The sequence below is a fragment of the Lissotriton helveticus genome, chromosome 6 (assembly GCF_964261635.1).
Source record: "Lissotriton helveticus chromosome 6, aLisHel1.1, whole genome shotgun sequence".
In the NCBI taxonomy this organism is placed as follows: Eukaryota; Metazoa; Chordata; class Amphibia; order Caudata; family Salamandridae; genus Lissotriton; species Lissotriton helveticus.
Genome location: NC_136067.1, coordinates 1,679,463,695 through 1,679,490,756, shown reverse-complemented (window position 1 = coordinate 1,679,490,756; position 27,062 = coordinate 1,679,463,695). Strand labels below are relative to the sequence as shown.

Below are 27,062 nucleotides of genomic sequence, written 5' to 3'. Positions count from 1 at the left end.
CGTCTTTGTGTCTTACTTTGTGTCTTTCTTTCTTTGTGTCTTTCTTTCTTTCTTTCTTTCTTTCTTTCTTTCTTTCTTTCTTTCTTTCTTTCTTTCTACTTCCATCTCATCACTTGCATATTAAAGCTGTGCATGCCTTTGACGAGACAGGTTTTAAAGGAAGCTGATGTCCACAAGATATCATCCATGTGCCTGTTTTTTTTCCCCATGTGGGACACCACAGTGAGATTACTGCTTCCTTTGAGTGCAGGCTAAAATTCTTGATATATTTCGACATATGCTTCCAGCCCTCAATTTGCACTTCCAGCCCTTGAGCTGTTCCACTGACCTAATTGAAACTATGAGCCAACAGTAGCCTAGCAGCGGACAGTTTTCTTGATTCTAGTGCCTGTCAAAAATATATAATATAGCACAGTTTTTACATGGAAATAATGGCATTTCTTTTTATAGTCTTGCATCCTCAAACTGCATGCTATCTCTCATCTTGCCTTCAACACGAGTGGTCGCTCCCCTCGCACCCTCCTCACCCGATACTTCTGGTATCGTAGCGCTGTTCTCTGCTTCTGCATTTCGAACCGCTAGCGCGCACCTCTGTGCATTATTGTGCATTAATTTTCATAGCGCTGTGTCTGTGTGTACTTGGCTGTGCATCACCTCATATTGTATTTACTATTAGCATAGCGCTTTTGACTCCGCGCTTGTACTTGGCTGTGCATTACCTTAGATTGTGTTTACTATTAGCATAGCGCTTTGACTCCGCGCTTGAATCCGCTCCCTCATAGCGCCCCATTGCTCCTTGTTTGTTGTTGTTGCTGCCATTTTGCTTGTTGACCCGAGCCCTCCCACCACCTCACTCCCGCCTCCCAGCTGCCCCTCCCACCCACGAGAGCTACAGGCCGTCCTCCTCACCCTCACGGAGAGCTGTGACCATCTTGCCTTCAACACGAGTGGTCGCTCCCCTCGCACCCTCCTCACCCGATACTTCTGGTATCGTAGCGCTGTTCTCTGCTTCTGCATTTCGAACCGCTAGCGCGCACCTCTGTGCATTATTGTGCATTAATTTTCATAGCGCTGTGTCTGTGTGTACTTGGCAGTGCATCACCTCATATTGTATTTACTATTAGCATAGCGCTTTTGACTCCGCGCTTGTACTTGGCTGTGCATTACCTTAGATTGTGTTTACTATTAGCATAGCGCTTTGACTCCGCGCTTGAATCCGCTCCCTCATAGCGCCCCATTGCTCCTTGTTTGTTGTTGTTGCTGCCATTTTGCTTGTTGACCCGAGCCCTCCCTCCACCTTACTCCCGCCTTCCAGCTGCCCCTCCCACCCACGAGAGCTACAGGCCGTCCTCACCCTCACGGAGAGCTGTGACCATCTTGCCTTCAACACGAGTGGTCGCTCCCCTCGCACCCTCCTCACCCGATACTTCTGGTATCGTAGCGCTGTTCTCTGCTTCTGCATTTCGAACCGCTAGCGCGCACCTCTGTGCATTATTGTGCATTAATTTTCATAGCGCTGTGTCTGTGTGTACTTGGCTGTGCATCACCTCATATTGTATTTACTATTAGCATAGCGCTTTTGACTCCGCGCTTGTACTTGGCTGTGCATTACCTTAGATTGTGTTTACTATTAGCATAGCGCTTTGACTCCGCGCTTGAATCCGCTCCCTCATAGCGCCCCATTGCTCCTTGTCTGTTGTTGTTGCTGCCATTTTGCTTGTTGACCCGAGCCCTCCCTCCACCTCACTCCCGCCTCCCAGCTGCCCCTCCCTCGCCCCTCCCCCTCCACTATCCATTTACGACAGATGCTTATAAGCGCAGCGGTCACGCGCAGCGGTCGCGCCGAAGGTGCGCCAAAGGTAAGCCCGTCTACGCCCGTCCGCGCCTGGCCCGCGCCCAGCGCCAGTCCCCCTGGTCCTCGCCACACCCAACCCACTAGAACCACATATGATGCCGCATCTCTCCGCTCCCTCAACCCCAGACGCAAACTACAGTGCTGCGTAGCCACCCCAGGACGTACCCACGGCCCATTCGCCTGCCTCTCCTGCAAGTTCAACTGCTTCAGGACCCTCACCAAACCCACTTCCTCCACACACAGCTCCGAACCCAACCGCCTGAAATGCATCCTACTGAACACCCGCTCGGTCCACAGACATGCAACAGAACTCTGGGACCTAATCGACACTGCGTCACCTGACATCACCTTCCTTACTGAAACATGGATGAACGCATCTTCTGCCCCCGACATCGCCATAGCCATACGGGACTCTTACAAGATTATTCGAAAAGACCGCACCAATCAAACTGGAGGAGGCATCGCCATCGTCCACAGAAACACCATCAAAATCACAACCAGCTCTGACGACAATCTTGCAACCGCCGAACATCTCCACTTTCAGATCCACACCGACCCCAGGACCAGCCTTAGAGGCACCCTCATATACAGGCCCCCAGGCACCCGCTCTCAATTCAGCGACGACATCACAGACTTCGTCAGCCTGCACGCTCTCGCCTCCGAGAACTACATTCTTCTAGGAGACCTCAACTACCACCTTGAAAACATACTCGACAACAACACCACCACCCTTCTGGACAACCTGTCCAATCTCGGACTCAAACAACTTGTTGACACCCCCACTCACACAGCCGGACACACGCTCGACCCTATCTTCACCTCCAGCAAGCACATCTCCTTCGATCGCACTACAGCTCTCCACTGGACGGACCACAGCTGTGTTCACTTCAGCTACAAAACCACCCTGACCCACAACTGTCCACAACCCATTCCCCGGAGAAAATGGAACAAAATCACCACCGACCAACTCCTCACATCACTCAACCAAAACCCTCCCACCCTAGCAATGGACCCAGACAAAGCGGCCACCAACCTCAGGCAGTGGATTACCCACAGTGCGGACGAACTAGCACCCCTGAAAAAGCAACAGTTGAAATCATCCAGCAAAAAGGCTCCCTGGTTCAATGATGACCTTAAAAAATCCAAGAAGCTATGCCGCACCCTGGAGAAGAATTGGAGAAAAGACCCAACCTCAGACAACATGGCCTCCCTCAAGACAGCCACCCGCAAACACCACCAACTGATTCGATCCGCCAAGAAATCAGCATTCAAGGACCGTCTCGACATCAATTCTCATAACAGCAAGGAACTCGTCAAAGAATTCACCAACCCTACCGCAGCATCCAACGACATCACTCCCTCCCAAGACCTCTGCGATTCGCTATCCTCCTTCTTCTACAACAAAATTGCCGACATCCACAACAGCTTCAAGAATACTCCCAGTGTTCAACCCGCCCCACCCCCTTCAGATCCCACTCCTCCAACTAACAACCTCAGCGCCTGGAACCCAATCACCACTGAAGACACCATTCGCCTCATGAACTCAGTCCACTCTGGCTCGCCTTCTGACCCCTGTCCCCACCACATCTTCAACAAAGCCGACTCCATCATCGCACCCCAACTCCGCGATGTCATCAACTGCTCTTTCAACTCTGCCACCTTTCCAGAAATCTGGAAACACGCCGAACTCAGCCCCCTTCTGAAAAAACCCACAGCAGACCCCTCAGAATTGAAAAACTACCGACCCATATCCCTCCTCCCTTTCCCGGCCAAAGTCATCGAGAAAGCCGTCAACAGCCAACTCGCTGCCTTCCTTGAATCCAACAACTCCCTGGATCCATCTCAATCCGGATTTCGAGCCAAACACAGCACCGAAACCGCCCTCATTGCGGCGACCGACGACATCCGAGCACTCCTGGACAACGGAGAAACAGTGGCCCTCATTCTACTCGACCTCTCCGCCGCCTTCGACACTGTCTGTCACAGCACCCTCATACAACGCCTCAACAACATCGGCATACAAGGAAAAGCCTTGGACTGGATCATCTCGTTCCTAGCTGGGCGAACTCAGAGAGTCCGACTTCCCCCATTCTACTCAGAGGCCACCGAAGTCATCTGCGGCGTACCTCAAGGTTCCTCACTCAGTCCCACCCTCTTCAACGTCTACATGAGTCCTCTCGCCTCTATCGCGCGTCAACACAACCTCAACATCATCTCCTACGCCGACGACACCCAGCTAATCCTTTCCCTCACCAAAGACCCCAACACCGCCAAAACCAATCTTCACGAAGGTATGAAAGAAGTAGCCGAATGGATGAAACAGAGCCGACTAAAACTCAACTCAGACAAAACGGAGGTGCTCATCCTAGGATCCTCCCCTTCAGCTTGGGACGACTCTTGGTGGCCTTCCGCTTTGGGCTCAGCACCACACCCACAGACCATGCACGTAACCTTGGCTTCATTCTAGACTCCTCTCTCTCAATGTCCAGACAAGTCAACGCCGTCTCGTCCTCCTGCTTCAACGTCCTTCGCATTATCAAAAAGATCTTCCGCTGGATCCCCCTCGAGACAAGAAAGACTGTCACCCATGCACTGGTCACGAGTTGACTGGATTATGGCAACACACTTTACGCCGGAATTACAACAAAATTACAGAAAAATCTCCAGCGCATCCAAAACGCGTTTGCGAGACTCATATTAGACATCCCGCGCCAAGAGCACATCACCAGACACCTAAAAAACCTCCACTGGCTTCCCGTCAACAAAAGAATTACTTTCCGCCTTCTTACCCACGCACACAAGGCCCTTTATAATCTAGGACCCGAATGCCTCAACACCCGACTGTCCTTCTACAATCCCACCCGCCAACTAAGATCATCCAATCAAGCCCTCGCCGCAGTCCCACGCATCCGTAAATCCACCATGGGTGGCAGATCCTTCTCCTTCCTGGCTGCCAAGACCTGGAACTCACTCCCCACCCACCTCCGCCTTACTCAGAACCACATCTCCTTCAGAAAAGAACTGAAAACCTGGCTTTTCGACAAACAATGAACCCCTCCCTCTAGCGCCTTGAGACCCTCTGGGTGAGTAGTGCGCTATACAAATGCCCGAACTTGAACTTGAACTTGAAAATATCCTCTGCATCCTTAAAATATGACAGGAAAAACTGGCCTTCAATTAAAACATCTGATTGTCACCTCTTTGTTCTTTCAAATGGCCCTCTGTTTCCTTTCATCCTTTGCATGCCTCCTATGTCTGAGCGCATACATATTTGCCTTAATCTCCATTATGTTATTTCTATAAATTACACCTGCAACCTACAAAAACCTAATCTCCTCTAGCTCATTTATTAATCCCACGAGCCATGTGTATGAACTCACATATCCCCCAAACTAATGGTTACAGCTAACACCTATTAGTTTAATCCACCATAAAGAAACTGGAGTGAATGCATGGAATGGTTTGATTGGGCACACAAGACTTATCACAATAGCCAAAAATAACTAATGCTCCATCCTCTCTGAAGAGAGCACAGCCATCCCAAGAACATTTGTGGCCTAATAGGATCCCTTCAGTTGGGTGCAGCTTGGTTCCAGTGGCACAGTGAGCAAGGGACTAAGGCCTGGCATCTCCAATTTACTTAGAGTGTCACACTGAAGTGAACGGAAAAGTGAAATTAGGAGACCGGTGGAATACTTGAATTTGTCCCAACCACTCGTAATTAATCAGGCATCAGGCTCACTATGCCACTAGGACTAACTGCTCCCAACTGAAGAGCACCAGTCAGGCCAAAACTGGTCTTGTGTTTATTGTGTTCCGGTTCAGAGAAGACCTAGCTGGGTAGTTAGGGCTGGACTGCCCCTGTTGTACTAACCAAGACTTATTCTCATATAGCTGGGTGTAATTTGAGGAGGCATGGTGGGCAAAACAACGATGGGCTGGAGTGCGAATGGTTGCCAGTGCGTAGAGTGTTTGCAAGCATTCCTCCTATCGCCTTTTGTGTGTTTGATGTCATGCCCTAAGTGGCCAAGAGTATGCCCAAATGTGGGTCTTATGCTCTCTCTGCCACCGGAAACCAAGGTGCACCCAACTGAAGACACCCAATTAGGCTAAAGCGAGGCTTGGCTGGCTAGTGTTCCAATTTAGAGGGGAGCTGGCTTGAAAGTTTGGGCTGGACTGTCCTTATTAGAATAGGACCAAGTCTAATTTGCATATGTCTGGCTCTAATCAGAGGTGACATGGTGGGCAGAAAAATTCGGGGTTGAAATGCTACCCTACGTGATTGCTGATGAGAAGACTTATTGCAAGCATTCCTCCCGTCACCTTTTCTGTGTTTGATTTAATGCTCTAAATAGCTACGGGTATGCCCAGACGTGGGTCCCTTGCTCACTTTGCCACTGGAATCAATCTACATCTGACTAAAGAGGCCCAGTGAGGCCGAAACCAATCTTGGGTTGCAGGTGATCCAGCTCAAAGACGACCTGGCTCAGCAGTTCATCCTGGCCTGTTTCTATTGGAGCAGGGCCAGAACTGATTTGCATTTGGCTGGGCCAAGTCAGAGGTGGTATATGGGGCAAAAGAACAATAAGGTGGAACGCTGCCCCAAATAGTTGCCATTGGTTAGTCTCATTCAAGCGTTCCACCTGTCACCTTTTGCGTATTTGAGGACAGTAGTAAGTGTCAGACCAGCATTAGATATGACTGTACTTAGCACACCTGATAAGAATACAGCAACTCTACTGCAAAGCATCACTTATTTCACGCAAAGGTAGAAAGGTTGTACCTCTGTGTACATTATATTTATGTGTTCCGATAGCCAACTGATCTCATTTCAATTGTTGTGTGTAATGTGAAAAAATACCAGCCATAGCCCTGTGACCTCAATCACATGACAGTGAAGGCCATTGTTTTGTATGTTCCACTGATGCTTGCCTTTTACAGATTGTATTGATGTTTTCGCTGTTGGTTCAGTGCAGGGCTCCAAATCACACAGGATTTTCCATCTTTCAATAACATTCTTAATGAATATTACTAATCAGTCTGATTCTTCATACAAAAGAGAGATAATTTTATGTTTCGCATTTAGGACTATTCTTGGAACTACTGTGAAAATAGATCTTCACATAACAAGCAACATTGCACCCACTCTGTGCAGTTTTTTGTGCATTTATTATACATCACCCACTCGTTCATTATTCGCTGGGAAATAGTTCTTCACCAATTGTCTATGAGTAAAATTCTCAAAGCAGGTTGGTTCTTCTTACAAGCATGTTGGGTTTCCCCACTAATTTTTAAGTGTTGTTTCTATTTTCAATCAGTAAGAGCAACATCGAATTTCTGATGGATACTTCAACCTGTACGTTTCCCACCTTCTGAATATCTCAGATCTGGAACTTTTGCAATATCTTTCCTGCATCCTTATGTGATTTCGGCTCCATCTCATCTTTGAACACACCCTGCACATGACCCTCCCTGGTGCCTGTCTTTAGTTCCCTTCTTTCCACACTCTGGCGCAGAACGAAGCTGCTTTAAACAAACTTCAAAATATTTTTAAGTGATAGGACGTCTCCCACAAAAGAGGCAGGATTTCAACCCTGCTGCTTCTATCATGAGCAGATGTCTATCTCGCAACCCCATAAGTTCTACTTGTGGTGCTTGGGGCCAAAGCACCACTCTCAGTTATAGGCCAGTGCAACCTCATACATTCAAAAGCCATCAAGAAGCGGGAGTCAAAGTTGTTTATGGTGCACATGTGATTAGTGCTGGGCTCGGTGCTACTCACGTTCCAGATCTTGGTTAGGTCAAGGTCACATTGGTTGTACTCTTGAAGTCATTTAAGCACATGTAAAAGAATCATAAGAAGAGGCCCTGGTAGGACAACTCAGCACCTAGGGGCGGTTTTTGATCCAGATGTATGTCACCTTTACTCGTTCCACCACCAGCAAAACCTCCCTCTGAGAGTGAGCTGATGGACATCACTCTGGCTGGAGAACTGACACTGACTTTGGGTCCAGTCCCAGCTCAGGTGCCAGATCCTGACTCGATGCAGGGCTATCTTCCAGCATATCAGGAGTTCCTACTGCCAAACCAGAGCAGTTCCTTTCCTTCATATAAACTAAGATGGGGCTGTTCCATAGCCTTTGCTGGCTAAGTAGCCAGTTGACTCTAGATGTCCACCTCATGGCATGTCTCGTTCCTACTGTAAGGGCACGGGTTTCCAGCGCTCCTCCAGTAGCCCGCCCACCAAAGCGTACTTCGGCACCTGGCGAGGAGGACAGCAGTGAAGCTTCCAATTTCCCCTCTAGCAGATGCAGATGCAGATACTTCAGACTGCTTGACATGGACAAGAAATGTCCCTCTGGACCGTGGCCTGCAATGCTACAAACATCGCTTTGTTCACTGCTGTTATCAAGAAGACTGCAGAGGTACTGATGTAGTCACTTCCAATGGTGGGGATTAAGTTAAATCTCTTAACAGGGATCTTGCAAACCAGCCACAGCATCCTCAAACCTGTGCTCTCCTTCAGCAAGGAACTCATGACGCTCATCAATGTGACCAGGGACAAGTCCACTTCTGCATCAAAATAGAGAAGGGTGTGGGTTGATTAAGAGTTAAAAATAGCTAAACTCTTCTATACCCACAGAGGGCCAATGAATTTAATAGAGTCATATAAATGTACTTTCTTCTGCATTATAAGGGTGCATTTACTTGAATGCTAGGTTAGTAAACACATTTAACGGCTCATAAATGGTAGGCCAAAATTTCTTTAGTGAGTATATCTAGTTACTTATAACAACATAGTGTAGATATAAATCAGTCCCATAGATGAAGCCTATAGACAAGCATCAGAGAAGTCCAGTTAAAAGCAATCCCTGTTGGGAAATACCGGTTCTACTGCCAGAGAAGATAACAACATCTTTCCTCATTCACAGGCTAACAACAGTAGATACATTTAAAATGTAGATTCACGTTTTGGTGGAATTCGTCTGGTATTGGATTCACCTTCTTCAAGACTGTTGGACTTGGCCCTTTTTGCAGGGTTATCCCCAAACGTTTTGCTTCTTTCTCCTATTTTTTCCTCCCCTGTGGTTGTTGGCTTTAGGACTATGGGCACGTTACCACTGCTAATCAGTGCTAACGCGCATATGCTCCCTGTGTAAATTGTTATTATGTATTGGTGTTTCCATGATTGGCATATTTGATTTACTGGTAAGCCCCTAGTAAAGTGCACAAAGTGTGCTAGGGCCTGTAAATCAAATGCTACGAACGGGCCTGCAGCACTGATTGTGCCATCCACATGAGTAGCCTTGGAAAGGTATCTCAGACCTGCCACTGCAGTGTCTGTGCACAGTTTTTAACTGTCATGTCCGCCTGGCAATCGCACCCACTTGGTAGCATAATCTACGGGGATACTCGGTCTTGTTAATGGTGTCAAATTAAGTACATCAAGGCCTAATTAGAATTGATCCCAATCGATATGCTGTATTCATGACAAATTGGACTGTCAAATTTCTTTTTCTCTCTGTTCATGAAATTTTGTATTGTATGATGTTTTCATTGTAATGTATTTTATATAACGCTGTGTTTTTACCAACAAAAAAAAAGACTGTGTCACATATCTTTTGTGACTTTTTAACCGCATCATTGTGTACAAATGTTTTAAATAAAGTAGCTTTTGTGATATAATTGGGGGTTGTATTACAGTCCTCCTTCAGTGTGCAGTGGATGCATTTATAGGGGTATTAACATGTGTATGATCGAATAAGATGATTGGATTATTGTGTTTGTCTTAATAATACTGCAAGGGATAGTCTATTTTTAATCGCACCCACTTGCCAGGCACTAACACTCCCTTTTCTTACATGTAAGGTACTGCCATGGTAGGTCCGAGCTACCCCCTGGTTTGGACTGGGCTCAGAGACCATTGCACAAAGCGAACAAAGACAAAATGGGGTATAACTAGTAGACCTTAAACCCCAAAACTTTAGATTACTTCTAGACTCAAGAAGAACCTTTGCCAAAGACAAGAGCTGAAGAGCTGTGAGGAGGAGTACTGCCCCTTTGCTGTGTGGTGTGTGGGGCTGGCCTGCAGTTGCTGTTTCTGCCAAGAAAAGGACAAAGACTGGAACTTTGCTGTGAACTTGCTTGATGAAGATTGTCAAGGGCCTGTGTGTGTTGGCCTCCTGTTCTGAAGTCTCAAGGACACAAAGACTTCACCCTCCAGGCCCTCTGAACTCTGTAGCAGGGAGTTATGACCTGCCAGGAGGTGCCTAATCCAGGTATGGGCCTCTGAAGGTTGTCCCTGATGCTGGGAGCTGGAAGAAAAGAAGAACTGAAGAAACTGACGCATCCCGCATCTTGCAGCTGTTTTTCCAATGCAGCACCGATGTGTTAGAAGAATCTCAGGCCTGTGTCTGTTGCGGCTGCAAGAACCAACGCATAAAAGGATTGCAACTGAAGAAACAGGCACATCTTCGCTCGCCGCCTCCGCCTCGCTCGCCGTCGCATCCCGGATTTCCACGCATCGCACCTGTGTGGCAAGTCTTCCTGACGCATCACCCACAGACCAGAACCGTCTTGGAGTCAACGCATCACTTGCCCCTACAGAATGGATTTGACGCATCACTTCTCCTGCGTGCAAAAGAACTGTCGCATTGCCTCCCCAAGGTCTCAGGAACTGAAGCATCTCTTTGTTTCTCGATGATTCCCCCCTATGCGGCTGTTTGGCCTAGTGAATATTGACGCATCTACAGGTACTTTGTGAGAAATCACGCATCCATAGTTTTCTATGGACCACGTTATTTAAAACATTTTTAAAGTCATATTCTTATTACATGTATGTTGGATTTTTGTCGTTTTGGTCTTGTTGAGTTTAGGTAAAAATACTTTATTTTTCTAAACTGGTGTGATGCCCATTTGTTGTGTTACCACTGTATTACTGTGTGTTTTGAGTACAAATATTTTACATTGCCTTTCAGATAAGTCTGTCTGCTCGTGCCAAGCTGCCCAGGGGCTGAGCAGGGGCTATCTAAAGTGTGTATGCCCCTTACCCTGATTAGAAGCAAGGGTCCCTATTTGGACAAAGGTACCTTCCTCTGCCAACTAGAGACCTCCATTTCTAACAAAAAACATTTAATTATATTAATCAATTGATTGAGATGAAATCACAAATCGCTATCCGATGTCAATGGGGTTTAGCACAAAAGAAGAAACATGAATACATATAAAATATTCCATAAGCCAAAATCAAAATACAAAAGCAATTGTGAGTCATTCTTCTAAAGCTAAGTGTGCAAACTATTCTTTTTCTCTCCTATATGAACTAATTAAACTGGCTTCACAATAAGTGGAAAATAAGATTTAAGTAGAACATATCACATCAGCCATTGTAAAAAATATGAATTCCTTAAATTCCAATCTTAACTAATAGTGATAAGTGTGCAATTATCCTTAATGTCTAACAGCTAGATTCATCATTCAAAAATCGGCTCGCAAAGGGCCAGATTATCAGAATCTGGCCCTTTGCGAGTGCAATTTTTGCATTTGGGATTCATCATCCCAAATGCAAAAATCGCTATTTGCAAAATCGCATATTTGCGAGGAATTGCATTTAAGGAATCTCTATTTGAGATTCCTCTAAATGCAATTCATTAACCAATTTTAAATTGCGAATTCGCAATTTTTGGTCGCTATTTACCATGAAGTCTGACTTCGTGGTAAATAGCTAAAAAATAGAAAAAAGCACTTTAGTGCATTTTTCTCAGTTGCATCTTACACACACACATGTCCTTTGGACATGTGTGTGCGCAACACCTGTGTAAATTTGCATTTCAGGGGTGCTACAAGTTGTCCTTTGGACACCCCTGGCACCCTTGAAATCGCATCCTTATTTGCGATTAGCAAATTGCTAATCGCAAATAAGGATTAACTCCCCATTCATTCCTATGGGCCTTGGTGTCCGGTGGAGAGTGCTAATCGCAAATAAGGAAGATGTAGGAATCGCAATATTTTTTGCAATTCCTACATGAATCCCGTTTTGCAAGTCCTTAATAGCGATTCCTTATGAATCGCTATTAAGCAATCGCAAAACGGGCCAATGATGAATCTAGCTGTAAATAACCTATAGAGACACCAGCATGATTTATTGGCTTATCCTAGACAATTTGCTAGTTATGAAATTCATTTTTATCACAAATTGTTAAATCAATCAACATAAACAGATAATTTAAACCTTGTACCAATACCGAACGAGTTTGGTGGCAAGAAAAAAGGGCTAATAACTGTTGGCTCATCATGATCCTTTGATATATTAGTCATTTTCAGTTTCATTTCCACTAATCATCAATGTCATTTTTTTATTACAATGCAACTTGTTATCAAAATACACACATACACTAGACATCTTAACATCCATGTACTATCTGACTAAATTGATTTGCTTACCCAGAGATGTACTAACAGCTCGATAAAATCACAACATTGAATTATTAGTCAACTGTACAATAATTGTAAAAATAAAGGAGGACTCTACACGCCCTCCTTTTTCTTTTACAGGGAGACTTGAGATTATGTATTTCATTTGCCATAGAATTGTCCACTATCATATGCCTTTCTCCCATATCCTTGACCTCTTGTGTGCTAAGGAAGCTGTGGCAAGACTGGGTAGAAGTCATTTTGATTGCCACAACTCAAAAAGAGTGTGGTACTCAAGCCTTTCGAGATTCTCCTTGTGCCTCCCACTTCAGCTACTGCTCCCGCTCCTGCTGTTGTAGTCAGAGGAAGCAAAAGACATACAGATGATGGACAGAATGAAGAGCAAATCAAACATTCACCCCCAGTCAATAGATCTGGGTTAAATCAATTGGTATTTTGCTCACCATGCCACCCCAGGATGCTTGTTTCTAGTCCAGGGAAGATCTGGCCTGGCAGTTCAATCTGGACAGTTCTCATGGGGAGCAGGGTCAAGACTGATTTGCATATGGCTGGGTCTGAACTGGGGTGGTGAAGTGAGCTAAAGAAGGATGATGAATTCAACCCAGTTCTGTGACTGGTGGTGAGTGTCTGAAAAGTTTTGGTGCTCAGTCCATCATCTCCTTGTGGTTTGCCTTGTTCACCCTAAGCTGGCAGGGTATGGCCAGTGTGGACCCCTTGCTCACTTTGCCACTTGATTCATCCTAGCCTGGCTGATGAGGGAAGTTACCCCAAAACCGGTCTCTGGATGCTTGTGTCTGGTCCAGGGAAGACCTGGCTTGGTAGTTCAGGCTGGACTGTTCCCATAAGGAACAGGGTTCAGACTGATTTGCATTTAGCTGCATCTGAACTGGGTGGGTGAAGTGAGCTAAAGAACAGTGATGGATTCATCCCAGATCTGTGACTGGTGGTGAGTGTCCGAAATGTTTCAGCGTTCAGTCCATCATCTCCTTGTGTTTGCTTAGTTTGCCCTAATTTGGCAGGGTTTGCCCAGACGTGGGTCCCTTGCTCACTTTGCCACTTGATTCATGCTAGCCTGGCTGATGAGGTAAATTACCCCAAAACCGGTCCCAGGATCCTTGTTTCTGGTCCAGGGAAGACCTGGCTTGGTAGTTCAGGTTGGACTGTTCCCATAAGGAACAGGGTCAAGACTGATTTGCGTATGGCTGGGTCTAAACTGGGTTGGTGAAGTGAGGTAAAGAACAGTCATGGATGCAACCCAGATCTGTGACTGAGGGTGAGTGTCTGAAAAGATTTGGCGCTCCATCAATCATCTCCTTGTGTTGTAGTCAGAGGGGCAAGTTGGCCATCCCAACATCCAGAGTCTCCACCTTCATTCCTGAAGATTGAGTGGGAGACATCCCTGTTTGTTTCATTTACTGCTGAAGGTGGTCAAAGTAAGTCTTCTCCACTTCACCCCTCTACAAAAGTCAGTTCATGCAGGACAGTGGAAGCATTTTGTTGATTGGTGTCCGGTGGAGAGTGCAACCTTCTAAAAGCACACCTCTCCAATGTGTTGCATTTTGCACTTTTGTTGCAGACTTAAAAGCCTTTATTTGTTTTCCAGACCAACCCTCTTCATTCAAGTCCTCAACAGTCATGAGTTTTCTGAAGGAGCTGTTATTTCTATATCCCCATTCTCCTTTTATTATGCCTCAGTTTGAATTTAATCTGGTTCTAATAGTCTTGATTCTGGCTTCGCATGAATCTGTCTGTCTGCCAGTTTATGCTCGAGACTGTTTTTGGTGGCCAGCATGTTGCGTTGGTGTGTAAGTAAATTGCAAGTGCTGTTTGTCCAGTCTCCATTTACTTGTGTCTACTCAGACAAACTGGTCATGAGAACAAAAGCAGCTTTACTTCCAAAGGTGGTTTGTCCATTCAATATGGGGCAGTCCATTATGCTTCATACATTTTTCTCTCCACCCCATCCCACCAAAGAGAAGGGGAGGCTACTTAGGCTGGTTCCATATAGGGTAGTCAGCTACCATGTAGTCAGGACCAAGGACTTTAAATTCTAAGACTAATGTTTAGTCAGATATGTAAGCAAAAAGAAGGGTAAAACAGTCCAGAAGAGGACCCTGTCTCCTTGGATTGTACTTTGCATTAAAATAGATTAAGACCTTGGCCAAAGAAGAACCCCCAGAAGAAACCAGAGCTCATTTTACCAAAGCAAAGACATTTTTTTGTGGAATTAGCAATGGGGTGGCCATTCTAGAAAGAAACCTTACAGTAACATAGGCTTCGCTTCACACACCGGCCAAGCATTATTGCTTGGACTCAGAAATGAGAATGGATGGCAATTTTGCTCGTTCTGTGCTCTAAGACTTTCTGGTGTGACCTTTACTTCAGACCAGGCGCGCAACGCCCATTGGGCTCAAAGAGCTTCAGCCCCCCCCCCCGTCGTGTGTGGCAGCCCGGGCTGAGACTGCTTCCTGGGCACATTCACAGCCGTACCCGAGTACTTCACAGGTCTTTAAAAGACATTTTGCGTGTTAATGAGGCGTTGTTGCTTTTCACCCCTTCTTAGAGCCCCTGCATCTCCACTGTGCATATTACTGAAAGAGTCAGCCCTCCCAAATGTTTTCGTAGCCCTTCCCGAAATGTGGCTTTAGTTGTGCCTCTGCTTCAGACCCACCACCTGCGATGGCTATTGCTGTGATATCTATACTCTGAAGAAAGTTACTTACCTACGGTAACAATGTTTGTGTTTGAAACCCTATCTACCTGCAGATTTCTCTTTGGTGCTGCTCACCTCCCCTTTTTGAGGAATGGGTCGTAGTCATCTGGATATTAAGTAAGGGTCTGTGTTAAATTGTTGCACTGCAAAGCCACTATTGAATCAATGCTGTCCACATCTCTGCATCTAAGGACCCAGAAGAAAATGTATGAGGAACTGACGTTGGGCACATGGGTTTCACTTGGCAGCTCCAACGTTGTCATATCTGGGTAGTAAGCAAGACTGAGGCAGAGCTGATCCCACCTACCTGCGCAGTAGCGCTACTGCAAAATGTTCGGACCAAATCTCACACCTGATGATATTCAAAAGCATAGAAGACAGTTTCCACCAGAAAAATTACCAAAGGCAAGTAAGCTTTCTTTTGGTTTGGTGGAGGATGCACAAAAAGGGAGTTTTGTGAACGCATGTGTAAATGCCAGTTGCTCAGCTTTGTGCGGATTTTATTCACTTGAAACCTCAAGGCTTCCGTAGGTGGATTGAATGTTAAATCAATACCATATGGAATCTTGTATTTATTTGCATAATCATAATTACTTATACACGCTGTCTTTTGTGATTAGTGCAGATGCACACATGCCAGATTTTTTTTAGTATGCGCACATCCAGTTTTAAAAGTGCTCAATAGAGAATTTTGCAAAAACATTTTTTGCATTATTTTCAAGCATTGCCCATTTTCTTTCTTATGTTCTAAGTTAGGAAAATACATTTGACATTTTCTAGTCCCCTTCTATTATCTTATCCATACCATTGCTGTTTTAAGCCCATCACTGAAGCATCATGAATGACGGTGCATGCTGTAGTTTTTTCCTGTGTTATACATAATTTCTCATTCTCAAGAAAGGCCATTAACCTGAAAAAGTGAGTCAACTACGTGAGGATGCCTGTGATGTGTGCAGATAGCCTTCAAACATTGTTTTATGTGCTAGAAGGTTTGCTGTTTCAAACGTACATGTGTACAAGTTCTCAAACACTGTGACACTTATGTGGCCAATTCTAAGAATGAACACCTATTTGGCATGTTTCTATAAAATATATTAACAAACCCAAGTTAAAAATCCACCTTGAAAAAGAAGTGAGCAAATCGATATCAATGAGTGGCCTAGGCAAATTATACATGGTGTTACAGGTGTTTACCCCATGCTCTCTTTCTGGGTTGATGTCAGATGATTTTTATGTATTGTTTGACATAAATAATGTATCTGGTATGTTGTTGATTACAAAACTATCGTTCCCCTGGATATAGATTTTATAGTGTTTGTACAGTGTGTATAAAGATCTCCATTTGCACTGGGATAGTAGAGTAGCATCCACTTATTGAACACTTTTCTACATACATTATATCTGCACTTAAAAATGTTGTAGCCAGAGTCACAAGATTTCAGTCTGCATTTTTGTCATTCTATATGGTAGTTACTGCAGCTAAAAAACATATTGAGTCCGATTCACAAAAATAATCTGAGACAAAATCCTAACTTTATTACTTTAGGTATTCACAAAGAGCATTTAGGAGTAGTAAAGGTAGGATTTTGTTTCAGTTAAACTTTCGTTTAGGTTTTAAGCGTAACTTAAGATGAAAACCTAGGTTTAAGTGAGACAAAGTTTTGGTCTTAAGTTTAACTTAAATTTAACTGAGACAAAGTTTTAGTCTTAAGTTTTGTTCTTAAGTTTAACTTAACAACAAAACTTAAGTTTAACTGAGACAAAGTTTTGGTCTTAAGCTTAAGTTTTGGTCTAAAGTTTAGCTTAAGGCCAAACTTAAGTTTAACTGAGTCAAAATCCTAACTTTACTACTCCTAAATGCCCTTTGTGAATACCAAAAGTCGTAAAGTTAGAATTTTGTCTCAAATTACTTTTCTGAATCGGGCCCAATGTGTTAGTTTTTTCGCAGTCACAAGTTATGTTATGTTTAAAATATAAACGGCACACAACTACCACTGGTGTGGCACTATAGCACTCCAGTCCAGAGTGATAACAGATGGACATGCATGTTTGGTAGGAGAATGTGTGGTTGATGGGTCTCCTGTGTGCGAAAAGACAGATGAAATTTCTATGGGTCTGATTAGAGGGCTGATTGGATTTCGACTACCATACAGTGCAAGTATGTGTGCCATGTGCATAGAGGTACTTGGGAGGTGATAAAGCATGACATGCCGCATTTATTTTGTGTACCTGACCATTACATTATCACATGTGAAGAATGATAGTCTGGCCTCTCTGGTGGAGGTCAGGACATCTTTGTCATATAGGTTAAAATAACATTATAGTTAGGTGAATATGTCAGTGACAACATTAACATTTTAAACATTAAAAAACACACAAATTCACCAGTTATACATAGCAGAGCTAGCTATAACATGTGAACCCCGCCATGCACTGCTTATGACCTCACATATTGCATCACTCATAACATGTTCTATGACATCATTTATGGCATCACTGATGACATCATCCAATGAGTGTGCCAGTTTATTTTATAGTTTACATAGTGGCAGGTAATTACCATATTCCTTTTCTACCTTATTTTACACAGCCTGTGTCTAGCTAATGGGTGAGTGCACAAAACACGTGTTTCTAATGCATCATGGGTGTGTAGAGGTATTAAACACATTATAATTCTTTGAATTGAAGAGTAACTATGTGTGTAGATGACAGTTGACTTGTGAATAGTATGTCCCACACAAATTTTTGGTTCTGCAGAACATTTTTCTAACAGGGCAAAGATTCTACGCAGTAGATACTAAGGACCTGAATATGAGTTTTGGCATGCTCCAGCACCGCTAAAACTCACTGCTGCCCGCCTACCAGATTACAAGTATTTTTGTATGTAAGGGGGTGTAACTTTAGAGGTAAAATTCCTCACCCACTTCAAAAGTATTGGTAGAGTGGGAGGGAAGGTAAAAAAAATAACATTATGAGGGTGTAAGGTTGTGATGGCCCTATTCTTTTTTTAAACATATTTTATTGGGGTTTCCAGAAACACATTTGACATACATTTCGTTACACTTCTGTATACATTTTTCATTTGTGATTGTCAGTGTGCAAATCGACTTCATACTTATTCTACTTCCATAGATTTGATGGCCCTATGACCCTATATCTCAAACATGTTTCAGCCCTGTTCTACTGCCCTGTGTGAGGTCCTGGGCTTTTGTCAGGATGGGTTAGTAAAGAGGTCACACCCCCACATAATTACCGTGTGGTCACTGTTATGGGCATGCAAATAAATTCATAAAATATCTAATATATATATATACACATACTTGCCGCTGTTGGGGATTACCCAAACAAAGTGGGACAAAGTTCCCATGAGGGCGTGAGAGGGCGGCCTTGTAGTCAAACTTATATCATGGGTCTTATCCTATCTATATACCTATCTTAGGCTCAGCTCTCCTGCTTGTGGTGAGTCGGGGTGAACCCGATGATGAAGCATGCCACTACTAGAGTGGGTGAGGGTTATATACACAAAAGGGTCACTTTTGCCTTCCCACCCCTATAAGTGGGTGGGCCTCTCCTGGAATATCTTTGAACTGTTGTTACCTTCTTTAACTGCCATGCACAATACAATTACATTTTAACCAAGAATTATATAATGATATTAAATTGTTATTGTTCAAAGTTCTCGAATCCCCTGCTATCCATACATTGCAACAACCAAGGGTGCTGTTGCTGAACTCAGTGATACACGTTGTGTTGACCTCAGAAACATGAACACCTGATTGAGACTCACCAGTATCCATGCCTGTGACATGTAGGCCACACAAAGACCTGTGCCCCTGTTGCTGTTACCTACTGAGAAGTCTTTAATGTGCACTCAAGCGTTGGTTTTTCATTTTCTTTCTCTCCATTTTTCACACTAAATGGTGCGTTATAAGAATATCTTGCTCTGCATCATTATTCATATCATTCACTTTCATATCATTCTTGTGTTGCTCATGACATTGTGAGGTGAGAAGACGAGTTTGCATAACAAATGTAGTCAAGGAAATGTACCATTCAAGATACTGTTGTAAGACACTTTAAATGCACGAAAACAGTTACTGTTCAGTTTCTTTAAACAACACATACAGATTTACCTCTTTTTTTCTGTTTTGCAGGGGGAATACGACCGAGCACAGAATTCTGCTAGCCCCTCACTGTCTGGATCTGACACCTATCCCAGAGGCACAACCAAACTACCTCAAAGCCAAAGCAAGCCTAGTTATTCAGCAAGTAGTTACCAGTATCCTCCTGTGTACCACAAGTCTTCTCACTACAACCAGCCTTCTCCACCTGCTAGCTCTCATTTCATGTCCACAGCTTCTTACCCAAGCTCCCCCAGTATTACTTCCAGCGCGTATCCTCCCCCAAGCTGGGGTTCATCTTCTGACCAGCAGCCTTCGCGAGTGTCACATGAACAGTTCAGGGCTGCGCTGCAGCTGGTTGTCAGCCCTGGGGACCCACGAGAGTATCTGGATAACTTCATTAAAATCGGAGAAGGTTCCACGGGAATAGTGTGCATTGCGACAGAGAAACATACAGGGAAGCAAGTTGCAGTTAAAAAAATGGATCTCAGGAAACAGCAAAGGCGGGAGCTCCTGTTCAATGAGGTAAGCTGTGTTTCTGTTCTAGACGTTGTTGTGGCATGTTTGTGAAGCATGGTTAAATCAACGAGAAATGTTAAGGTGGCAGTCCATTTGAGGCAGCTTTTTAACATGGCAGAATTGCACATCCAGCCAGACCCATATACATATTCACCCAGATACATGGGTCAGCCGCCTTACCCATGTATCTATGGTGGAAGCAGTGAAAGCCTTTCTAATATCAAGGGTGTGGACTTTCTTATGGTGCAGCTAGCCTTGTGCCCAGAGGGATACCCTTTTCACCTTATTTTACTTGTGTGACAAGCTATAAGACTTCAAGGGAGCAGATACCCCACCTGCTAGCACACCAACCTGAAAATTAAATCTTCTTTCTATGTCAACCCTCTTGTTTTTAGGTGGGAGAAAATGCTGCCAAGTCTGATTTCAAATCCTTTTGGCCCATCGTTATTGGTGTCTCTCCCTTCACCCACAGTTATCGAAATGAGTGCGGTCTGTGCAGTGTACCATTGTGGAACAGTACAAATGATTGTAGCACATGGAAAAAGTGGCAAATTGTTGGCCAGGCACCACATAATAGTAAGGTTTCTCTGTTAATTAGATGGCCTCCGGCTAAGTAGAAGAGACTGTGTACTATGTGGCAGGAACATGTACTTTGAACACTCTTTACCCAGTGACCTCTTCCTGCTCCCTCTTCCTAAAATGGCCTCCACCTTGTCATTGTAAGGAATCCCAGATTTGTTTTGGTGATGTTAATGTCAAAAGACTTTGTAGGAAGTTCAATCCTCTCTTAAAAATGAAAGATGAATCCAGAGAAATTTTATATGATGAAGAAGGATTTATTCCATACAAAGTACCCACGACTGGTCACATCAAGTGCAGGCAGTAATCTGAAAGATGCACATTTAACATTCCAGAGAAGAGAATACAAAGGCACATACCTTCCATTAGGGCTACACACACATTAGAATAAATGCACTCTCTACACAACCCCATCCTATAATACCAAAACAAAACAAACAATAAAATAAAATTACAAAACCAAAAAAAAATAAAGGATTCAATAATAAACAAAGTCATCGTAACGGACAGGATTCCTAATGCGAGAACTGCATCTGATTGGTGAATGGTCCCCAGAATCCCCAGCAGTATTTTGAATATTTTCAACACTACTATGAATAACATTATTAGAATAGCCATCCCCTACATTAACACCAGAATGAGAAGAAATGCGATGCCCAATGTCATTCTTCTGAGCTAGAACCCCTAAATCAAACCAATTAGAATCAGCTTGATTGACGGATCTTTCGCAAATAATCCTAGCTTGTTCATCCGTAACTTTAACAACTGCATTTCGATTCCACCAACCACGATCTTATAACATTACAGCCATCTTTAAAACCCTAAGAACTTTGGCAGGGACTGAAAATTTGGATTCTCCCTTAGTAACTCTAATAGTTTTTTTTATAATCACCCAGTCCCCTGGAAACAAAGAAGTTACTTTAACATGTCTCCTTAAATCAAAATTTCTTTTATATGTTGCTTGCTTATGTTCAACCTGTCTTCTGATTTTGTGTATATGCAAACTAGAGCTTCCGTCACCTACTTTATTTTTCAACCAATCAGGATTAAGCAACAAAACAGGTTTTCTACCCCTGACTAAAAAGTAAGGAGAGATATCAGTGGTTGAGTGTGGTGTTGTGTTGTAACTCCATACTTTCTGGCAAAGATACTTGCACACATCCAAAATATTAGAAACGGCGGTTTGTACACCATCCTTCAGCAAACGGTTAGCACTCTTCACTAGACCATTTGAAGAGGGACTGTACAGAGGTACCAACACATGTTTAACAGAGATATCACACAAGAAACTCTCAAACACACTTGAAACAAAGTGAGTCCCATTGTCTGTCACAATTTCAACAGGAGGACCCTCTATCATGAATAACCGTTGCAGAAATGTAACAACAGAACTAGAAGCAGGCCTCCTCACGAACGAAAAATAAAGCCACTTAGAAAAATAATCAATGACTACGATCAAATATCTATTCTCAGAACTGAGCAGATTAAAAGGACCAGAAAATCCAGCCCTAACTTTTGCCAAGGACCAGAGGGCCACTCAACAGGACATAAAGGTGAAGTAGATAGGCGCCAATGCTTATCAGAACACAAACATTCTGGGCACTTATTCACAAAATCTTTAACCTGTCCATCAATGCCAGGCCACCAATACAAACCTTAATTTTCCTGACAGTGCTTGATGTTCCTAAATGCCCTTCATGAGCAAGATAAATGATCTTTCACCTAATCCCCTCAGGAGGAACTACTTTGTCTTCCCTCACTAAAACATTATCCACAAGAGATAGATATGCAGCAACCTGACCAAAACATTTGCCTTGCATGGACAAACTTCTATCACAGGGCCAACCCTGCACCAAAAACTTTTTAACCCTGTAAAGACAAAGATCATTTTTATCAGCAGACAACCAGTCATCTTCTGAAAGATTACTACACTCAGTCAAATCTCTAATGGTAAAAACAACATCAAAATCATTTCCCTTAACCTCAGGCACTGAATCAGCAACCTCTAAAGGAATCCGAGACAAACAGAACGCCCTGACATTCTTACCTCCAGGAATATATTTAATATCGAAATTATATTCCTGCAGCCTAGCTAACAATCGGACTAATCTAGAAGAGGCTCTGTTAGAGGAGCTATCCCCCAGCATATATATCAAAGGCTTATGGTCAGTGAACAGTTGGAACCTTGAACCCCAAATATACATGCAGAACTTTTCAACCGCCCAACAACATGCCAAAGCCTCTCTTTCTATCGTGCTATAATTAGACTCAGCACCACTCAAAACTCTAGAAGCAAAGGCTATCGTATATTCTTGACCATTAACCATTTCGCTCAACACAGCCCCTAAGCCTTTTGAGCTGGCGTCAACTGTCACAATCGTAGGTTGTCCATGAGAAAATGCCCTAATAGCTGATGCATCTAAAATTAATTCTTTCACCTTAAGAAATGCTTCTTCAGTGTCTGATGACCAAATATATTTAGCATTCTTCTTTAGTAAATCCCGGAGGGGTTGTACAATTAATGCATAACTCTGCACAAAACGAGCGTAATACTCACTAAGTCCCAAAAACACTCTCAAGGCATCTTTATCTTGAGGCCTTGGTGCATTTTTGATAGCATTGATCAACGATAACTTAGGTGTGATGCCATCAACTGAAATATTGTGTCCCAAATAATCAACATCTTGAGTAATACATTTACACTTCTTTCATCTAACCGTCATTCCAACACTCTCTAGTTTTTGCAAAACATACTCTAGAAGATTATATTGTGATTCCAAAGACGCAGAATGAATCAAAATATCGTCCTGAAACGCCTGTATGCCAATAATATTAGAAAAAAATTGGAAATTAGAAAAAAATAAGGCGTTGAAATACGCTGGCCGTGGTCGCCAGTCCGAACGGCAAACGTTTGCACAGATAAACTCCAAACAGAGTAACAAACGTAGTTAACCGCTGAGAATTTTTGGCGAGGGGAATCTGGTGGTAGGCAGACTTTAAGTCTATAGTTGTAAAATACCTACTACCACCTACATTCGCCAGCATCTCCTGAATTCTGGGTAAAGGGTGGCAATCAATGAGAATATTATGGTTAAGTGCCCTCAAATCAGAACAGAGACGAATCTCGCCAGAGCTTTTTCGAGCCACGACACTGGCCGAAACCCACTCCGGAGACTCCACAGGTGTTATAATATCTTGAGAACATAAATCAGAAAGCATTTTCTTTAAATCATCACGAGCAGATGACGGAATAGGCCTGCATTTTTGAATAACTGGAACTGCATTCTCTTTGAGAACAATATTGTGTTTAAAACAATTAACTAAACAAACCTTGTAAGAGAACACAGAAGCATACTTAATTAGTAACTTTGATAAAACAGTGTTATCAGCAGTTATTGAAGCATTATCTGAAACAGAGAGAATAGGTAACTCACCCAAAACAACTGGATCTGCATGCCCAGGTTTCAACATAATTCCCAATTTTGCCTGATCCTGCCAACCCAATATGTCACGAACATTCATTATGCAATGTCTTTTATTGCAGTCTCTAAGCAGCCGCACATGTCACAATAAAAAGGTTCCAAAGAGAACATTCAAACAAGGTAAATGATATGGCATGACAACAATCTGCCTCTTTTAAAACACGTGAAGGGTAAAGAAAAAGTTCAGAGGTATCAGAATGTAAACTTGAAGATTTGTAATACAACATTAGACATATGTTCGATAGGTTTACAGTAATGTCTAGCAAAGGTACTAGCGTTCGACCAGTTGGCCGCTTTAAGAATATCATCTAACTTACCTCCAGACCACAGAGATTTACTGGCCTTAGCACCTCTAATAGAATGAGCTTGAAATTTTGATAAATCAATACCAGCTAAGTTCATGGCTGTCTTAACCCATCTAGCAATGGAAGTAGAAGTAACAGCTCTTTGAGGTTTGATAAAGGAGACAAGAAGTTGTTTTTCAGCAACAGGATGTAAGCTTGACATTCTTTGATCATAAGCTTTCATACACTCGACCACGCAAAGTTTTAGGCAAGGATCAAAACGAGGATAGAAGATAGAGTCAGACATGGTTTTGGTTCTTCTATAAACCTCGAATTTGACACCAAATAAGTTGTAAGACCTATTAGAGATCTCTAGGGCTTTGACATCAGAGACTCTATGGCAAGAAATAAGACAAAGAGTTGCTAGTTTGATGGGGAGGAGTTTTCTATTCGAAAGGGAATTTTCAGGCCATGACTTGGAAAGATCCAGAATCAAGTTTACATCCCATAGAGTATCATATTTGGGTTTTGGGGGGCTCTTCAAACGAATACTCTTCATTACTCTGCAAATAATAACATTTTTACCCACAGTTTTTCCATTGACAGGTACATGACCAGCAGAAATAGCGGATCTATAGCAACTAATAGATCTATAACTTAAACCTTTATCTAAAAATTCACCAAGAAAGTTTACCACATTAACGATAGGTGCCTGAAGAGAATCCAAATTCCTTTCCAGGCACCAACGTACCCAGGATTTCCAAATGTTATTGTATCTGTAGTGGGTACCTGGTGCCCAGGACTCTCTAAGGAGAGTTGTAGCTGAAGACGAAAGTCCTGAGATTTCGTTAGATCTCCTGACACTCTCCAGGCAAGAAGGTTCAAACTCCCCATTTGGGTTAGGAGATGGGAATCTCCGTTTACGTCTATGAGGAGATTCTCTAGGAAAGGGATTAAGAAGGGATGGGGAACCATGCTTGGGATGGCCAAAACTGAGTTATCAGGACCAGGGAGCACCCTTCTTGCCTCACTTTCTGTAAGACTCTCTGGATCATGGCAAAGGGAGGAAAGGCATATGCGTTGATTCCTGACAAAGGTTGCAGGAAGGCATTCACTGCTAGAGCGCCGGGATCCCGCATCCAGCTGAAATAATTTTTAGTTGATACGTGAGACGGCTCACAAAAAGGTCTATCTCAAAAGGGCCCCAGATCTTGTACAGGGAATTGAAGACATCCGGAGCTTCCTCGCTAGATTGGAAAGATAGGCAGATTTGGTAGTGCCCAGACGATTGATGTAAGCTACAGCGGACATGTTGTCCATCTTTAAAATGACTGATCTCCCCTGGAAGGAATGTTTGAAGCTCATAAGAGCATAAAGGCCAGCCGTAACTTCCAGGAAGTTGATGTGGTGATATGATTCTTCCTGAGACCAAATTCCTCCGGTGTTCTGGTCCAAAAAGCATGCGCCCCAACCATGGAGGGAAGCATCGGATTCCAGAATAAAATCTGGTTCCAAACCAAAGTTTGCCTTGCCATTCCATGCTTCTAGGTTGTCCAACCACCAGACTAGTTCTGATTTGGCTTCCTGATCTAGGGTAATCCGATCTTCGTACCAGAGGCCAGATCTCAGAGCTCTGCCTTTTATCCTTTGTAAGGCCCGATAGTTCAGTGGGCCTGGAAAAATCGTCTGAATAGAAGAAGAAAGAAGACCCAAGAGTCTGGATAGATCCCTCAGTGGAAGGTCTGTTTGTCTCAAATTATGTCCTATTTCTTTTTTGATCTTTGATATTTTCGTGGAAGAAAGGAGGAGGAGACACTTGGAGGTATCCAGGGTGTAACCGAGGAACTCTAGTGATTTTGAGGGAGTCAGAATAGACTTTTCTTTGTTTATAATGAAACCTAGACCCTCTAGAAGATTCATAACTGTCTCTAGGTCTAGGAGGATCCGTTGGAGATCTTTAGACATTATCAGAATGTCGTCGAGATAAATGATAAGGCGAATACCACTTTCTCTCAGAAAAGAGGCGACCGTTCTCATCACCTTGGTAAAACACCAAGGGGCGGATGAAAGTCCGAACGGAAGTGCCTGGAACTGATAAAGCTGATTTTTCCACATCAATTGTGGAAAGGTTGATGGATTACTGCCATAGGAATCGTGACATACGCATCCTTTAAATCCAGTTTGACCAGCCAGTCTTCTTTTAAGAGGAGGTCGCTCAGAAGATGGATACCCTCCATCTTGAAATGTCTGTAGACTAGAAATTTGTTGAGACTTTTCAAATTTATCACCGGCCTCCAGTCTTTTCCTTTTTTCTCTACGAGGAATAATGTATTCATGAAAGTTAAAGTGTCCAAGGGAACTTCTATTATGGCACCCTTCTTGAGCATAGAGGAGATTTCCTCTTCTACTATTTTTTGTTTCTCTAAAGAGCGAGGAATATCTTTTGGAAAGGAAGATTGAAAGGGAACTTGAACAAAATCTATCATGAAACCCTTGTCTGTGTTCGGTACCCATGGGTCTTGAGTTATCAATTTCCAGTTTTGGGAAAAAAGTTTGAGTCTGCCTCCCACCTTTAAGGGGATAGAAGGGATAGGGGAGGAGGGAGTACTTAGTTGTTGGATTGGAGTTGAATGCTCCACGGGATCTCGAACCTTTTGAACCACAAGTTCCTTTCCCACGCTGGGGGTAGAAGGTGGATCCGCTGCATTGCTGCTATCCCCCACTAAAGCGGCGGTATCGTTGATAGGGCCTCTGGTTAAATCAGCCGGAAGAAAGGCCCCTTCTCCCGGACCTTCCAAAAAGTTTATTATTAAAAACTCTTTTCATGTTCTGTTGTGCCTTGTCTAGGGCTGTAAAGGTCGATACATATTTCCCAAGTGACTTTATTCATTCTTCTCCGAAAAGAAGACCTTTTGGGTTCGAAGATAGCTTTTTGTCGCCATATCGGAAAGTTTGGGGTCAATCTTATAGCGGATCAATCTACGCCTTTCAGCGTTAATACTAGCATTTGCGTTCCCTAAGAGAATTATTGCTCTTTGACTCCAGCCTCTAATAAGGTTAACATCAAGGGGAGAC

General features: G+C 43.5%; 1 protein-coding gene across 1 annotated transcript in view; it reads left to right on the top strand.

Annotated features, from left to right (window-relative positions):
• PAK5 (p21 (RAC1) activated kinase 5) overlaps nucleotides 1-27,062 on the top strand; it is an 807,900-nt gene that overhangs the window by 638,787 nt on the left and 142,051 nt on the right. Inside the window, exon 4 of the mRNA XM_078649528.1 lies at nucleotides 19,157-19,648. Within this exon, the coding sequence (XP_078505654.1) occupies nucleotides 19,157-19,648 (492 nt within the window). The remainder of the gene's footprint in view (nucleotides 1-19,156; nucleotides 19,649-27,062) is intronic.